Genomic DNA, 18,759 nt, shown 5'->3' with positions numbered 1-18,759 from the left:
TGTTAATATTAGGTCACAGATTTCAAGAAGCTGACATAGCCTAGAGGAGGGTTGGTTTAAAAAAAACAACAACCCTGGTGGAATGAAATGTTTTCCTTCTCTATTACTTTAGATTACACTTATTCTGGAATATTAAAGAAGGGCAAAATATTTAGCCATTTGCTGGAAGGGGATATGAAATCTGTTTCTTATTAAGTAACAAATTTAAATATGTACGTAGGAGGGCTTTGGAGCAGATACAAAGGCAGCAACTAAATCCCATTCCATTGTTTTCATTGGAGTATAGTCTTTTTAAAGATACGTCCAGTGAGTTTTTCTCAACCCTTTATTGAGTTTTATCTAGATCCTTACAGATTATTAGAAGTCATTTTGTGTTTTGTTTTGTTTTTGTAAAAAAAACAAAACCAGATAAGAGGTGTAGTCTGTTTCTTAAAGAACATTCTTCCACTCCTCATCAAAATATTCACTTACAAACAAGATGTTTCAATTACAATGAAATACTCATGGCTGCTTTTGGAATTATTTTGCTTATATTTTTCATTTGATCCTCTTGGCTCTGCATGGTTAGAAGTGAAACGGGCAAAGCTACCATAAATATTTCCCTTATTTTATAATTAATCAAAAGCTGTATAGCTTGTTAATGGTTTCTTTCTAGCCATAATAGCTTAAAGCTGCATCGAGTTTTGCATTCAGGAAAAAGACCTTGGTGCTCAGAGGTGCACACTGACAAATATCATACACACTGAGTCTTGAACTTTAGCTACATTCAACACAAAAATGAAAGTGAAAATGGATTCTCATCTCAAGTTCTTTATAATTTGTAGTATCACTTATCCCTCCTGTGATATCGCATCATGCTCTTCACGGCCTTTGCCAATGGCAGCCACTGATGGGAAGTGGAAGCAGGGAAGCATGCAATGTGATGGTGTCTCAACCCTTAATAAGTGACATGTTACAGGGCTCTTGGGGGGCTTGCAGGAGGATTGCTGCTTTTGGCGACATCCCCATATTGCATCAGGTAATATGTAGTTATGCCCTTACGTTCCTATTAGTGCAGATTAAAGAAGGGCAAAATATTGCATCATTTGTTGTAGGATATGTAATCTATTTCTTACTAGGAAACAAATACGTATACTGGAGGGCTTTGAAGCAAAGACACGAAACATAATGCAAGGGAAATTTAACCAGTGATTTAATATCTTCATAATTGCTGTTTTTGCTACAAGTTGTATGTTGGTGCCTAAAACTCTGCTAGGTGCTGTGTATGCAAGATTTTTTCTTTTTCTTTTTGGAAAACACTCCTCATCATTTCACTCTGGGCTTCTTCCACAGGTACATGGTCTCTACCGCACAACTGGAGCAAGTTTTGAGAAGGCCCAACAAGAATTTGCAACAGGAGTGATGTCCAACAAAACTGTACAAACTGCTGCAGCCAATGCTGCATCAACAGCAGCAACTAGTGCTGCTCAAAACGCTTTCAAGGGTAACCAAATATAGCGAAAAGAAATGAAAAAATCACTACCATTTTCAGCTGTATGTTCTTTTTCAGTCACTTATATTCCCTAAAGACTTGTGTTAAAAATGCACACAGCATGTATGTCTCTTCGGCTGTGCATGGGCTAAAACAAGAAAAGGTCCTTGTTTCATTACTTTGTACACTTATTTATTCAAAGGTACTTCCTGGCTACTACTCTTAACTTAAAATGGTTCTATTATTCCTCATCTTTTTGGAGGCACGCTATATTTGGTGAAAATTTAAACCAGTGAATCTGAAATTGATATGGCAACTTCTGGCGTCAACTTAAATGATTTTTTTTGGGGGGGCAAAGGGGGGTAGGTTCTTGTCAATAGCTGTCCCTGGAAACTTTCATTTTGACTTGAGACGAGCACTTTGGATTAACTCCTTCTATTCATAACAACTTGCTTCCCTATTTTCTTAATGTAAAGAATAGGGCAACTGATGGTCTTGAATATGAAATTTTGGCTGCTGCTTTATAGCTTCAGCAGCTGATGAAGGACAAATGTAAGCTTAAAATAAGTATGATAGATAATGTAAATTTCTTTCTTTTTTTAGGATAATAGGTCTTTTGATAAAAATCTGAGTTTGCATGAAACAGTTTTGACCATGCTGAGCTAGTGTTTTGGTCCAGAATTTGTCTCTACCACTATGGTCACAGTATTTGTTGGGATCTGTTTTCATGGCGTGTGGTCTTCTTACAGAAATTTTGGAGCACAGGTAGTCTCACCAAAATATGTGATGCAACAGGCAGTGAGAATTGCGTTTAATGGAATCTGAGTGATTATATATGCTGTTTTTAATTTCAGTATTCATGTCTTTGGAAAACATACTGCTAAAGAGAACCCATTAACCAATATTTAGAACACTCCCATAGCTAGTCCTTTTTGATCTGTGTTAAAATGCAGTGGAATTTTTGTTGTGCTTAAGGAGTCTGGCATTTTTTAAAGTGTGCACTTGTGTTTAACAATGGTACTAAATCTTTAGCCTTGTCAATCACTCTGTTTATTGCTTGTACAAACATCTGAATATACAGTATCTTATTGAAATCTTTAAAAACAACCATAGTCTCTAATCAGGCATTTTAAAAATGGAATTTAATTATGTACTTGAATTCTTTTTAACATACTTCAGCCTTTATGTGTGACTTTTAATCTGAATAAATGCATTTTATAAAATGCTGATTGAGGATGAGTTTTCAGTGCAGTAAGAATTAGCTATGAGTGTTGCACAGAGGTTTTTTCATTTTTAATTCATCTTTGTATCCTGAGTCGTAATCAGCTCTCATTTTAAGGTCACCCCCCTGACATTCTGACATATATGAATTATTGGATTGCAACTTGGAACATATCTTGGATTAACTTTTCAAATAGCATTCAATTGCTGTCATTAAAGACTCTTAATTCTTAGGTACTGCATAAAGGTGTTTCAATATATGTCCTAATCTTAACATACTCTGACCCAATATTTATTTGGGAAAAGTATTATTCAGCTGACCCACTATTGGAAAAATATTCAGCATGGTCTAAAAGCTATGTCTGGGGTATATTCATATATCAAATTACAAGCTTTACCTTATATGAATAAACAGGATTAATTTGACAGCTTAATCACAACAGCAAATACTAGAAAATAGACTACCTAGGAAATACATTTTGTAAACAGTTTTTTATACCTAACACAGGGCAAGTCATATCATGGATGTTGTGAGGAATTTGATGTATTTAGTCCTTGATTAGTAAGAGAGAGTTTAGCTTTCTTTAATGTACATTTTATTTTAATCCTTCATCCTACTTCAGTTGCCCTATAACATTTTTGTTGCTAATCCTGTAACTTGTATTTGGGGTGGGGGATGAATTTTATTTACAGTTTAAAAATCAATAAATTGTTCTTGAATATTTCTTTTCCTCAGGGGATAAAGCAGAATGAAACTTGAAATAGATAAATGCAAGTCTGGTTTGCATAAGTCTTGTAGCTATTTTGGTTCAAGAAAACAAGACGACATATGTTGATTTTAATGTGTACAATTTTACAGATCATCATCTACAAAATTCACCATCAAGGTTAAATCAAAAGTAGCAGAGTGAATCTCAGAATTCTCTCCCAACTTCTGATTTTTAGTTTTTGGCAAAAGGCTGTTGTATGTTAAAATATTTTGCACCAGGATTAAAATATGTCGGTTAAAAATTACATACCTATTATTTAAGTCATTTTGTAGTACCCAGTTGTGGCTAGATGAAAATACAGAGGTTCAACACTGGAATGTCAGTACTCTTGGCTATAGTTTTGGCATTGGAATAGATTATCTGAGGGATATATGTATATTTTGTAAATTCCTAACAATGCTTTGCCATACTGATGAATGTCATGGTTCTGTACAAATGCACACAGATCCTCTGATGTTGCATGTCTGGGTAGTTCAAAGGTTCTACATATTTATTGTATTAACTCAGTGACATAGAATAAAAATGTTTCCTAATTGTTTGCTCTGTATAGTTTTGAAACTCGAGTAGGAAATTTTTGTAAAAGGCAAGCTAAAATGCAAGAGGGTTAATGTGTACAGAATGTATCACATATTTCTCCCCCACCCAGCTCTAGTCATATGTAGTTACACAGAGGCAGAAATTACTTCATTGGTTTTATTGCATTATGAATTGATTTCATTATTTCATATGTTGTAAGTCACCTTGATACATTACTTAAAAACTGATGTGTGACACTGCGTTCAATCCAGATTCTGGCACTACTAATCACATGTAACTATGCACAGCTAGAGCTGGATCGGGGTTTTTTTTTGTAATCTGTATATAAATTCTGTGATCTGCTGCAGTGGGAAAAATATGTCGATTACCAGAACAACAAATTGATACAATTAGAACTGGGACTGGTTTAAAGAAGCACCCAGTAATAGTTGGTGTGTTTTGGTTTTGTGATGTAAATTGGAAACTTTAAAGAGAATGATTTGTCGGTACTGACGAAATCTAGGAGTATTAAATTTTGTCTGGGAACTTGTTGGAAGTAAACTGAAACCTCTGAAAACAAACCTTTGCTGGTATTTTTTATATCCGGATTGCTTTGTCACTGCTGTGGAGGGTCAATTTCTCTACTGTGAGTCCTTTATGAATGTAGCAATAAAGTTTACTGATAGTGGCCACAATCCAGGAAAGTATATAACCAGATACAGCTGTGGGCCATTTTTTTGGTTTTCACTATTCAAAGCCTGCCTTGTGTGCCACACAGCAAGCTACAGCTAAAATGAAAGCCATGTTTGGGTTGGGTGCTATGGAAATGATGTAAAAACCCTGATTGTGTCTTTCTAAAAGTTGTGTGACCAGAGGCTCTGTGTGCATACTATAGAGACCTTATAAAGACAGAACTAACATCATCATTAATTCACGATGCTCTGGTGTCTGCTATAACAGGTCACAGTGTATAACTGAGCAGCTACAAGCAGGTCACAAGTTTTATATGTGGGAAACTTCTGGAATAAGCTGTACAATTTATGGAACAGGTATAGAAGAGGGCAACCGAAGGGAACAAGGAGACTGGAGCAACTCCACTATAAGGAAAGGTTACAGTGTTTGGTACTTTGGGGGAGGGGGGAAATATAGGGGGACATTACAGAGGTTTATAAAATTATGCATCATGTGGAGAAAATAAACCGCCCCCTCAATACTACCAGAAGCTGAGGTTATCCAATAAAGCAGAATGGTGGGAGAGTCAGAACAGATTGAAGCAGGTAGTCCTTCAGATGGCCGAGTTAGTGGAACTGACTCCCCAAAAGATATAGAGATGGCTACCAACTTGAATGGCTTTAGAAGGGAATTAGACAAACTCATGGAGGATAGAGCTATCAGTAGCTACATAAGCCTGATGGTTTTGTAATGCCTCTAAATAACAGTTGCAGGGAATCGCAGGCATCTGGTTGGCCACTGTGAGAACAGGTTGCTGGACAGTATGCAGCAAAATGTGTTCATTGTTCAATTACTCAATTATTGCTCTTTGTTGCTATAACTGCTGCATTCCGCAAAGACAACTATCATCAGAGATGGGAGTGTATATAATGATTGGACAAAAGAACACCACAGTGACAACTAAGAGACTGGCTTGTACTAGTCTCAGGTTCCCATAAATATGTGATGCTTCACCTCGTTTTTGTCTATCCAGCCAGATGGCCAAAGGTACTCTCTCACCATCTTCTCTGCAAAGAATTCTGTGCATGCTCCTAAACCCAAGACTGCCCAAGCAGGTAACCAATATCAAAAGTAAATAGAACTAAGCTAATATGTATCTAAACTAAAATTTTGCTTTCGTTTCAAGTATGTTTGATTTGGTGCCTTCATTTTTCTTCCTCCCTCAAATAAACATTTTTTTAAATATTTTGGACATCTGGCTTCATTGGTTTAAAAAATGAGTTTTCCTCACTAAAATCTTCCTCATGCATGGTTGTTGAGATGTCTAGGGATATTTCACAAGGTTTTGTTCAAGTTCTTTATCCACAGGTCTTTGGGAAAATAGATTGCTTCTTTTGGTATGTTTTCCCTAGAGCTGGGCTGAAGAGGCTCCTTGAGAGTACCGTATGTTTCCGAAACTCACTAAGCTTCTGGCCAAGGTTGTGCTAGGAAATGTAGCCTAATTGGTGGAAGCTATCAGTAGCTACTAGACATGGTTCCAACACTTAACTGCAATTTCACCCATTTTTCCTAATTACACCAACAATTTTTAGTTATCAGATTGGTACTGGAAAATACAACAGCTAAATGCCTCCAATTGATTGCCTTTGTTCTCTTTTGGTTCTCAATGGTTACAGCCAACAGTGCAACTATTCACTGGTACAGTGTTACCTGCTCTTCCTTTCGCATTCAGTCAGAAGCCAATGGCAATCTCATTCTTGTAGATCCTCTCCTGTTGCATGGACAACTTGGCTTGTGTGTCTTTCATGAATTATTAAGTAATTGGATTTATATTCCTCACCTTCTTCCAAGGAGCACTGGGTGGCAAACACATCAATATTAATACAATTTAAATTTCTAAAAAATACAGATTAAACCAACATTTTTTTTAAAAAAACACACACACAACCATATGCTCCCAAACTAGTAATATCAGGCTTGTCAAAATCAAAAATGATTTCTCAGAAAACTTCAAGGGTTAATAACTGTTTATTAGGCAAAGTAATTACTATATTGTAGACAAATTAAATTAGCAATACAGCTCAACAACATCCTTTACTATGTTTAGCTGACTATAGAGCTTCAAACATTCCTCTCTTGTTTCTTTTATGTTGATGAGCTTGCTAATTGCTAAACAATCCTTCACATTTAGGCTATAAATAAGTAGGCCTGGATTTCCCAGAGTTCAGGAGATGCTGGAAATCCATCATTCCAATTATTGTTAACCCCACCTTCTTTCCAATGAGGGATTTTACAGGACATGGTTGACATCTGATAAATATGAAATAGAATTAGTGTAGCTGTATTTGCCTTTGTCCCTTTCAACCTCTCTTTTTCCTTATTGTTATTGCACATCTCACGCCATGTGTATCTTTTAATTTTTTTACCCTCTGGAAAGCAGTGGCACATAATACAGTAAATGTTTACAAAAATGATTCAGCCGCAGCTATTTAAGAAATAATTTGTTACCAGTTAAGTATTTTTTTAATACACATTTTGAGCTGTTTAGAACACAGGTTTAAAACACAATTTCTTGAGTTAATATAACACACACTAAGAAGCATTCACATATATGTCATCTTGTGAAGGCAAAATACTTTATAAAAAGGGGTCCTTGAAGTTTGTTTAGAGGTAAAACACAAAATCTTTCTTAAACCACAGGATGTAGTCTGGTAAACTTTCAAGATTCCTTGTATAGATTTAAACCTTGTGGCTGCCAATAAAGCTTCTGTCCAAGGAAACACAAAGTTGTGTTGATAGCAATGGGTGTAAAAGTGACAAAACCAACCATGCTGTAAGTTTTCTTGGAATTATGAAATATTTCTTGGAATTTATGAAATGTAAGTTTAAATGAAAACTAGGATATATTTCAAACATAAGAAAGATGCATTATGCCATGTAAGGAATGCCAATGTTTGGTTACTGAAGTGCTTATTTGAAATCTGAACTATGCCATTGGAACTTTTGTTTAAACTAGATTTTCCTTGAGTTCTCTCCCTCCTCCCACAATACTGTAATATATAGCCTCACAAATTGTGGCTGCGTATTACTGAGATAGGACTTTATGGAAAGCTCTCCAACAGAGAAAATGCTTGTCTCTTTAGAGCTTATTACAATACATGATGGGCAGGACTCAGCTTGTTTTTGACCATGGAACCATTCATACCCGTGTTTTATAGGTAACAAACAAATACATGTTCTTGCTAGGTGGTAGCTGTAATAGCACAGTAAAGCATCATCTTAGTAGGATGTAATGTTAAATACATTTTAAACTTCCCAATTATGTGGTAATATTTGCCAGGGCCCAAGTTTCATAATGCACACACTTCTCCTAGGTTACTGTGCTTCCAGTCCATGTTATTATAGAAACTTCACTTAGCATTTATAGTCTGCAATTCTGTGGTTCATGTACATGAGAATGCAGAGTTTATAACTAGACCAAATGCCACTTGAGTGTTGGTTAAAGCTGTATCTGCCATACTGGATTTTGAAATATTAGTCATTGCACAACTAAAGAAATATTTTACCTGTTTAAATAATTGACTAAAACACACAGGATTGATCCATTGCTCAATCATATGTGCATGTGATTTATTTTTACAAAGAAAAGAAGCTGCTGGTTTTAGATACATACCTGAGTCATAGGAAGTGTCTTAGAAGCATTCTCTCCATTACTTTCCAACAGGAGTAAAAACCTACTGCAAAGAAGTTCTTGCCAACTGCAGCTTTTATCAATTTATTTTAATTGCTGTTCAATTCAACATGGGGGGAAACTTCCTCTTTTTTAAGATGACAATTTTTGCTTTAAACACTGCAGCACTACAGTGTATTGTCTAAAGTTGGCATGCCCATTTGGAACCTTTACTAAAAGGGCAGTTGGAAATGTGAGAGACCAAGTAAATAATGATTTGTTACATCAATGAATTCCTTAAAATACTTTTCAAGAGCCCTATATACTACTTATCTGTTCCATAAAATCTTTAATTTCAACTGTGCACACTCTCACTCTCTAGACACATTAATTGCTGATTTTACCACTTCTATTCTAGGCTGGAAACTCTTGGTTTGAAATCCCATGATAGTTTCCTTAGAGAAAGTAATAGAAATCTTAGTGTTATCCCTCAATTACCTTCAAATGTTTGTATCTCAAAAAGCAGTATGGAGGTTAAGTGCAACTTAACAATAAATGGGGAAGAGATGTGAAACAAATTATTGAACCAGCACTCTTCTTTTTAACAGCTTTTATGGGCAAACTGCCATTTGGGGGAGAAGGAAATCTAAAGAGAAATTGTGAGAGCAATTGTATTTTTAAAAGGGGGAAACAGAATGCATATTCTGACTTGGAGTAACTATACACCTGGATCACAGCCATAATAATTACAGCAATATTCATGAGGGGGGGAGCTTCAGACATAAAAATTATCCATGTGAAATGTGCCAAGATCGTATCCTGTGATAAAATTGACTCTGCCAAACAAATATTTCATTAGCCCTGTGTCCTTATTGAATATGCATTCTGATCTAAAAAGGTTAGCTCTAATTGAACCTCACTATTTCAATCCAGAGGTTTTTCACTGCTGCAGTACCAAAAAGGAGAGCAAATTAAAGAACATCAGCATGGACACTCCATGTGCATTAAGAGGGAGCCCTTCTAAACAGGAGAAGCCCACCATGTTCTAGAATGAGATAGGTCACAAGCTGCACAGGTCTGAGGAAGACTATCAAGCCAAGCATAGTTCACAACTATGTGTTTTGGTTACTAGGACCTTGCAAACCTTTCTTTATGTGCTACATGCTTAAAGCTACAAAAATGAACAAGGGTTGTTAAGCACCTGGCAGAGACACAAAAGTAGGCTGCATTTGGCTTGGGTCGCAAGTAATCTACCACTTTGTAAATTGTGGGACAATGTTGGATGTTTGGGTTTTCAGGTTAGGTGAACCTGGTTGTTGTTGGTTGTTTTATAAGACCCTATCCTTATATTAGGAAGACTTATTGTTATCCATCACACTTCTAAAGTCTTAATGCATGTTTGTATTAATCATAATGTGTGTGGGTAGTGCATCACCCTTTTATGCACTTGTTAATGGGAATGTCCAGAAGTTTTTGAACAGGAGAAATTGTGGAAGAAGTAGCAGCAGCTCTGCAAAAGAAAGCAAACTTTTGTTGTCCAAGATAATGTCTTAATCGGCACTGCTGATACTGAACATATCAGCATAGTTGGTAATACCCCCACAAAATTTGCATGTACATAGTTGTTACACATTTTTGTAGTACTTACTATAGCAGTGGTTAAAGAAGAAGCAGCCATGCACAATAAACCTGAGTTAGAGGGGTAGATTCTCTAAAATACATTCCTTGTTACTGGAAATTTCAATTTTCTTAATTTTAGAAGCTATGGTATAAATAAGTGGTTATCATTAGTGGTTTTGATGTAAAAATTTAGTCTAGCATCTTGGCCTCCAACTGCTGCAAATTCTTCCTATCAAAAGGTAAAATATGAGAGATCAGTGTTAATAAGGCTAATCTAATACATGAACATCTGAATATTAGCCATCAGTTAACGTGTCATTATGACAGCACCATGATATTTCGTTTTAATGGGTTTCAAAAATTCTTAGGCTTGTAGAAAAATTACAGAACTGTATGTATGCACTGCCTTGCAGAAAAAGATCACCCCTGGAAAATCATTGAGCTGATTATAATCATCAGTGTGCAATATAGCTGTAAAAAGATCTTTCAAAAACATCAGACCTTAATAGAGTATGTCCTTAGGCACATAATCTCGGGCAAGATGAACACAATGGCAGTCTGTACTTGGAATGGCAAGAAGAAGCCATTGGAGGTACCCTGTGGGCACCAGTACTCTGCTTGCTACTGTCCTTGAAAGTGGATTAAGGTCTACCCTTCCACTAGGAGGTACACCTTTGGGGCCTAAGTACTACCATTACTAGTTCCTAAGACTTGCTTCACCTATCTACATTTATACAGCTAAATCAATCGCATATTGCTAGTACTACCTGTGCTTATGAGCCCAAAATAATTTAGCTTTCATTCTGGTGGCTGCTGTATACTGTACTTGTTCTGACTACAGCAACCTGTTTCACATGTTTACTGGGCAAAGTATTGCTTACAAGCCCCAGCCTATGAAAATCCCTTCCTTGCAAGCTTCATTTGGAATCCCTGCATATTTCCTGTACCCAAGTTTTCCCTATGTGCTATTTCAACAAGATAAGCTTTTCTAAATCCATCCAGAAGAAACTGCTGTGGGAATGGCACCAAGGTGACATCTAAAACCTTTGAACTTAAAGCCTGGTTACATTATCTTTCTGTACATAGTGGAAACATATTGACTTGTATTCAGCAATATCCTTCCAAGGATTCCTCTGCAATCTTTCATAATGGTGAACATACAAGTAGAACTGAGCATTTCCAAAACTGTTAGGCATTGTTCATACAAACTTGAAGACAACAGCTGCATGTTCTAGCATCCTTCCACTGCAGCCAGGTGCTGTGATGCTGACAAAGTAACATTTTCTTCTTATGCTGCTGATAGTCCTCCATTCCTATTAAGCGGCACTATAAAGCTTCAGCTCCAAAAGGCTTTTTTGTGTGTCTTGGCATCAGTCTTGGCATCAGTTCATTTAGAAGCCAATTCTGCTGAGACATGTAAAGGTTCTCTTGAGTCATTAAAGGAGACAGATAAGACTTTTCCCTTCTTCAATTTCTTCCTGTACTTTGTCACTGGAGGTGGCAATTTCAGCTTGGGCGGAGAAGACTGCGCAGATGAATGTCAGAACAGTGCCACCAATTGCAGTGTAGAAAGCCCAGCCCAGCGAGCAGTCACCAAGTTTATAAGCTGAAGCATAATGTCCACAATAGTCTATTGCCTTCTGACAACCCCAGCCAGCAGGGTATAAGATCAAGCCTAGGATAAGGAAGAGACCTACCAAGAAAAAGAAAGAGTAGTTAGAACAGAAGTGCAAACACATCACTGTAAACCAAACTGGCACAAAAAGGAAGTACCGGTATATCACGACAAAAGGGGAGAGGATTCAGTAACTACAATGCAGAATCACTTGGCCTGCAGGCTTAGAAACCGACAGGCAATGCATTGTTTATAGTGCAACTGTGGGTTTGAGTTTGGCATCTTGAATGTAGTTGCTGCTATACAGTAATACCAACACAGCAGGATGTGGCCAAATGGAGAATTATTATTATTACTAAATTAATTACTTGCCCTTCACCAGCAGATAGATCCTAGGGTAGGTTACAGCAACATTAAATTCAGCATTAAAAACAGTTAAAACAAATTACAGTCACATGTAAAATGAATCAAATGACAACACTGAAAAATGTTTACAGTATTAACTATATTCCTATTATTCCTCCCCATCTCCACCGAGGATGAAGTTTTTTCTAAGTTATAAATCACAGCCAGTATTGGTTTGTTTCTTAGTAAATCTTGAGGGCAGGAACAGCTGTGAGTGCTAGTTTCTGTCTCATTCATGGCAATTAAGATTGTACATGCTCCAGCACATTACTGTTTCTTAATTATTGGGACAGAATGCCAGCCAGCTGAGAGAAACATCCCAGTATCCCACATTACATAAAGCTGCACTTGGACATATGAGAAGGTTCAAAATGCATCAGACCCTGTATGTAAAGTCCTTTAACAAGCATTTCTTAAACAAAAAGAGAGAACCTGGATTATCTGTAGCCTTTTATTATTTGGTTGGTTGCAAAACCCCCTATGTGAATTATGTTCCAGTCTTAACATTAGGGATTTATCTGTATACTGAGTCAGGAACAGCCAAAAACATTGTGCAGTGTTCCTTGCCAGCATGCCTGTGTTACTGAGACTATAAAGTATTGCTTCATCTTGGGCAGACCAGGACAAACTGGGCTTTCATCCTTCTGAGCCCACCAGCTGTGACAGACTAAACACCAGAAATCCCCTTCCTGATGTCATCAGAAGTTCCTTTGTCAGTGTGCTATACAGCATCATTTTTCTGACTAGGAGATTTATTGACACAGCAGAAGTTTGAAAATTACAAATTTTAGCGCCAAAATTTCATTTGAAATGGCTTTTATCTATCAAAACCAGGATGCTTTAAAACTGCTCCAATCTAAGTTTAGCTTCTCTTACCAGAAAACATTTTATGCACATGTGTTAAAGGAAAACATAACTTGAGCATAACCTCTGAGGGTGTATGTACACACCAAACATCTGTCTTATACCTTGGTGAGCTGACCCCAGAACTTGACTTCCCTGAGGAAAGGAGATGATGATTAAACCTGTGGTATAGCTATATCCTGACTTGCTGTTTACCAGGGACCTGACAGCTTTGAATGAGCTTTTTATCACATTTTCCACCTAAAATTAGTTAACACTGCACAGATTGCTTCTTAAAATGTAGGCTATGTGCTCATAGTCAGAATCTTTTTAAAAAAATGGCTTCTGTCATCATTAATTCTGCATTATATGCATTTATCAGACAACTGTGTAAATAAGATTTAAACGCTTAAATGTTTGCTAGCAAATACCACAAGATACTACTGTGCATTGCATTAACTTATTAGCACAGACTTCTTAAACAGGTGTGTCCAGGCATCCATTCTATCTGTAAATCAAAGAATTCACTAAAGAAATTTTAAGCAGCCTGTTTTCCCCCTTCTCCACCTTTATATTTGCCACTCAATTAGTATGCCTGTGTAATTTAATTGAAGAACATGAAATTACAAATCCTTCAATCCTTAAGTATTGAGGTACCACCTACTTACTATTTAATGATCCCTGTACAAGTCTTGTACAGTGCAAATGTAGGGGAGAAATGGAGTAGCTAATTAATTTGGTGCTTTTAATTGGACTCTCAGAGGCTGGAGGCAGCTTTGGAGAGGATGTTCAATTTAAGTTTTGTGGAGGTACATCTGGAAGGGCACCTCCACTTTCTAAGTGATTAGCTAAAAAAGGATTAGCTAAAAAAAAAAGTTAACACAGAGAGACACAATCTATCTCTCCAAAAACAGAAAGGAAAAAGAGAAGTATATTGTGCTCTAGACACAAATTGACTTAGAAAATTAATAAAAAGAAGTTGTCCATATAATTTTGAAGAGAAGGGAGTTCAGTAGCAAGAGCTAAGTTCTAGCTTAGGTACATGTGCCCTTTTATTCTGGTTTCAAAGGCTTTGTTTGGAGCTCCAGGATGTAACAAGAACTGTGGTTAATTGGATACATCTAAGGAAACCTTATACTGTATGCAAGGCTTGAAGGCAACAATCCTCTTCAATTGTTTGGCCCTAACATCTGGTGTTCAGATATGCACTGCCTCTAAATATTGAAGTTTCACTTAGCTATCAGGGCTAATAGCCACTAAACATAAGGAACAACATCATTGTTGAAAGCCAAGAACTCAAAGTTCAGTACTAAAATTCATCAACGTCATACATCACTCTGACTGCCTTGCACTGGATCTGAGCAATGCCAGACCAGCAGCAGAGGCAGTTTTGCAATAACATAAAGCAGATCCCCCTGGTCTGATCTTGGAAACAACTCCTTCAGAGAGCATGGTTACCCAGCTGTTTGTTTGGATAAGCCAGAAGCATGATATTTAGTTCTGACAGTCTCTTCTACAGTTGTTGTTCTGCCACATTAAATAGCAGAGTATACTGGCAAAGCTGAATGCTGTCTGCAAATCCAGAAACGACCCCCTTGCATTTCCTACTGAAACAAAGGGGTGTTTGCCTGTCAAAAAGAAAGCAGAAATTGCCCAAATGGGATCAATGGAGCGTCAGTTCAAGGACCATGCTGCATTATTAAAATGAAGGGAAAACACAGAAAACAGCTCAGAGAAGTGTTTTGTCTGTTTTCTTGTCATTTGATTGTAGAACTGGAAGGGACTTTAATGGTCATTTAGTCCAATCCCCTGTAATGCCTAGCAGTTCGAAAGCACGTCAAAGTGCAAGTAGATAAATAGGTACCGCTCCGGCGGGAAGGTAAACAGCGTTTCCGTGTGCTGTTCTGGTTTCACCAGAAGTGGCTTAGTCATGCTGGCAACATGACCTGGAAAAACTCTGCGGACAAACATTGGCTCCCTCGGCCAGTAAAGCGAGATGAACGCCGCAACCCCAGAGTCGATCACAACTGGACTTAACTGTCACTGGGCTTTACCTTTTTTTAATCTGCAATGCAGGACTCCAATTAAAGCATCCATAACCAGGGCCAGCGCGTCCATTAAGGTGAACTAGGCAATTGCCTAGGGCGTCAAAATGGAGGGGGCGCTAGCCAGGTTTGGGCGGGGGGGACGGGACGGGACGGGCTAGCAGCAGCTTCTCCGCTGTAGCAGAGAGGTGCTGCTTGCCCCCTACACCACCCCCTGGCTCCCGCTAAAGCAGGCTTTGGCAGGGGGCAGGAGGCGGCGAGCAGCAGCTTCTCCACTACAGCAGAGAAACTGCTGCTTGCCTCTCCACCACCCCCACCTCCCGCTAAAGCAGGCTTTGGCGGGCGGTGGGGGGTACCAGAAAGTGGCCATCCAATTTCTTCCTAAAAACCTCCAATGAAGGAGAGTCCACCATTTCCCAAGGGAATCCATCTGATGTCATAGACAAAATATTGTACTGTATTTGGACCCAACTATACATGTGACACACCCATTCCTAAAAATGCAAACTTGATATAGATAGCTATTTAAATGCAGTAACTTAGTCAAGCCAACCCTAGGATTCAGCTAGATTGGTAAAGAAAAAGCAATTTATATGCGTTGTATATGCGATACAACATTGTGCCACCAGATGGCGATGTGGGGTCCCTTTTTCCTACCTGTTTTTCCTGTTTAAATTTACAACGCTTTAAACTGAAATGCTTATTTGATGTGTCTAAATCCAGCCCTAGATTTCAACAACTGACTGGAAATATTCAATAAGTTCAGCTCCCTGAATTAATACTTATAAAATACAAACTAGCCAATGAAAATGACAAAACGTGTCGGAAGGATCTGAAACTAAAAGCCGCAAGGACTGGTTGGCAACACCAGGGATTTTCCAGACTCTTTCCTAATTCAGTTGCACTTTACAGAAACTGTACTGAAATTGAGTTCTTGGTTTAACCAACCCGAAAAACACCACATATAGTGAGTCATGGGCAGCACAAAACTCATATGATTAGTCTGTTATTCTTTCCTTTGCATGTATACTAGCAATTTTCAAATAATTATCAGTTCTATCAAAAAGGATATCAATAATGCTGGACCAGTTTGCTGCAAATAGCTTAATCACAGCTATCTTCTATCTTTTGCTAGCAGATTTTTTACAGAAAAAACCTTTATCCTCGCTTCTTATTCAAATATTTAAAAAAGGTTAATACTGCAATCCACTGATGATTTATAGTGCAATCCTAGGAAAAATCACAAGTATGCCCCATTTAGTTCAATGATACTTATTTCCAGGCAATGCAAGCTAAATGTTATTGGAATCAATGTAGTAGTCAGGATTGTAATGTTAACCCACAGATGAAGACAAGGAAAGAAGAAAAGACACTTCACAAACCTTGGCGTACATTGTCTTCGTGACCATCACCTATACAAGTTCAGTCTTGCTCAGACTAAAAATGAAAATCACATGCAAAGTGTGTTGCCAAAAGGTTAGGGAAGCTGCTACTTTTCCTGAAAGTTTTAGCTGTAGTCCTGTTGGCTGACCCTAAGTTGTGCAGCATTTTCCTAAAACCATTCCAAAACTAAACTCAAGAAACATTCCAATTTGTCTTGCCGAGTGTTCCTCCATTACTGTTCTACTACAGTGTATTAGCTAGGACAATCCGTCCACCCAGGTGCCTGAGTGAGGCTGGTTAGAAAAGTTTTATAGCCTGCCTCTTCTGGAAACTGTTAGGATTGTGTTGAGCCTCAGGTCCTAATCTGACTCCTCTTTCAGATGACATGCCAAGAACACGGAGGAGGCTGATGCATTACCAACTTGGCTAGAAAAACGATTTGGGAAGAAGGCACTGTGACAGAGAAAACGTGACAAGAAATTGATTGAGCAACGACAAGAAGAAGCAGTATTATGGCCTCCTCTCAGGAGCTGTCTGCCAACTTTCATCAGCTCAGGCCCTTCATCTCCTGCTCCATATAAAGGCATGTTCATTATGTATCTTACAGGGAGACTGAAGTGCATGGAGTCTAAGCAAGCCCAGAGGCACAGGAGGTTCTAAGCTGCCCACTTTGCTAGGCCAAACCTCAATCCGTAACGCAATTAAAATAGTTACTGTTAATGTACTATCCTGTACTATTTGAAATCGGCTCTGCCATATTTCAATGCCTGATTAGCACATATACTTAGCATAAGCACACTTTCCCTCTTAGGCTCATCTCTCCTCCTGCCCCCACCAAGTCTTTTCCCGAGCTTTAACTTTCAGCAGTCATGCTGGAATGCAGCCATCTGAATACAGGAACTCATGTACCATGCTGTTCAAAGTGCAAATGTACTTGAGACAGTGTCAGGATTTCCACTATAAACCAAACAGCATTTTCCGAGAAATGTAGAAGGGCTGGCACTAATGGGTAAAATAAAGTAGTAATAAAAACCCACCAAAAACAAACCTAAGTGGAAACTTAGCACAAAATATGCACTTTTCGTAAAATATTTTGAAAGTAGTTTTAATATGAGCATGGAAACAACCCTTTTAAAAACAAAACAAAAAACAACCCCATGTTATTATTTAATATGTATTTAGTTCTTTCAGTATATGTAGCACTTTCCAGAGTTTTATAGGCAAAAATATTAAGCTCTGTGACCTCAAGGAACTTACAGTCTAATATAACATAGAGAGAAATGGAGGGAGGAAAAAGAGAGCCAAGGGTAGCAAGGGATGAATGTGGGCGAATGCATTTAGTGTGCCTCTGAATCCCAGTCCCTGAACACCCAACTGGATACTACAGACTACTGATATTTACAGGCAGAAAAGAGGAAGCTATTATTACAATCAATCCACTTAAAATTAATTCCCTGTTAGTATTTTAGGAACAAAATTGCTCAAACTCAGGTTTTTCAAGTAATTCACAGCCTTTTAAAAATAGCTCCTGCACTCGCAGAAGATGCACAAATGACCGCCTGTCCAGCCCCTTTTGTTTGTCAAGCAGCAGTTACTGATCTAATGATATGGTTGTGTTGGTCTATGGCCCTTTGAAGCTGATGACTTATTCTTTCCTTAACAGTATGGCTTCTAAATGTTTACAAAATGAAGATTGCTACTTCCCCACTTTAAGAACAGAAAGGAACTGTGAGCACTGGAGGATAACAGGAATCCCAAAAGGAACCTTTTAATCAGAAGACAGATTATTTGCAGACAGACTAAAAAGCTCCTTGGCCTAAGATGTGTGTGGGCTCACTGTGACCTGGCAGCCCTACATGCTCATGCAAATGAACGTCTTGGACTAAAGCCTTAGAAGAACATTCTGTAATCTTCATTTTACGCACCATTTGTGTACAGTTTTCTTCTTCCCACAAATTCCAGGAAAAAGATTAAATATTAATCATCATAATTTCTGCAAGATTTTAAAGATAACCTGGGCAGTAATCCTTACTAGGTAATTATCACTGGACTTACTGGTGATACTCAAAAAATTAGAATATCATGGAAAAGTTCGTTTATTTCAGGACTTCAACTTAAAAGGTGAAACTAACATATGAGGTAGACTCATGACATGCAAAGCGAGAGATGTCAAGCCTTTATTTGTCATAATTGTGATGATTGTGACGTACAGCTGATGAAAACCCCAAATTCACAATCTCAGAAAATTAGAATATTGTGAAAAGGTGCAGTATCTACTCAATCTTCTTCCAGTACACTGACATTAGTTTGTCTGTCTTCCCAAGTGATGTGTAATTTTTTTCAGAGACATCGTTGATGGAATCTTTTGAGGAGCTGGAGATGGTGTTTGTAAGTGGCCCCTGTTTTGCAAGCGTACAGTAAAGTTGGTTGTAAACGAGCATTTGGTCCAGCACTTTGGTTTTTTGGATACTGAGCTATGCTATATCCCACACCACCATTCCCCCTGTGCAAAGGAATTGTCCCTTCTT

At 37.9% G+C, this 18,759-nt stretch overlaps 2 protein-coding genes across 3 annotated transcripts in view; one reads left to right on the top strand and one right to left on the bottom strand.

The window, feature by feature from the left end:
- The window catches only part of SCAMP1 (secretory carrier membrane protein 1), a 30,980-nt gene extending 26,421 nt beyond the window's left edge, over window positions 1–4,559 (top strand). For both annotated transcript variants that reach the window (XM_033164574.1, XM_033164575.1), the window contains one exon: window positions 1,333–4,559. In XM_033164574.1, the coding sequence (XP_033020465.1) occupies window positions 1,333–1,497 (165 nt within the window). In that variant the 3' untranslated portion in view covers window positions 1,498–4,559. The remainder of the gene's footprint in view (window positions 1–1,332) is intronic.
- A 2,103-nt stretch (window positions 4,560–6,662) lies between these two features.
- LHFPL2 (LHFPL tetraspan subfamily member 2) overlaps window positions 6,663–18,759 on the bottom strand; it is a 98,632-nt gene continuing 86,535 nt past the window's right edge. The window contains exon 3 of the mRNA XM_033164851.1: window positions 6,663–11,633. Coding sequence (XP_033020742.1) covers window positions 11,377–11,633 — 257 coding nt within the window. The 3' untranslated portion in view covers window positions 6,663–11,376. The remainder of the gene's footprint in view (window positions 11,634–18,759) is intronic.

The sequence above is a fragment of the Lacerta agilis genome, chromosome 11 (assembly GCF_009819535.1).
Source record: "Lacerta agilis isolate rLacAgi1 chromosome 11, rLacAgi1.pri, whole genome shotgun sequence".
Lineage (NCBI taxonomy): Eukaryota > Metazoa > Chordata > Lepidosauria > Squamata > Lacertidae > Lacerta > Lacerta agilis.
Note: the sequence above shows the minus strand (reverse complement) of the source record. Positions and strands in the feature narration are given on the sequence as shown.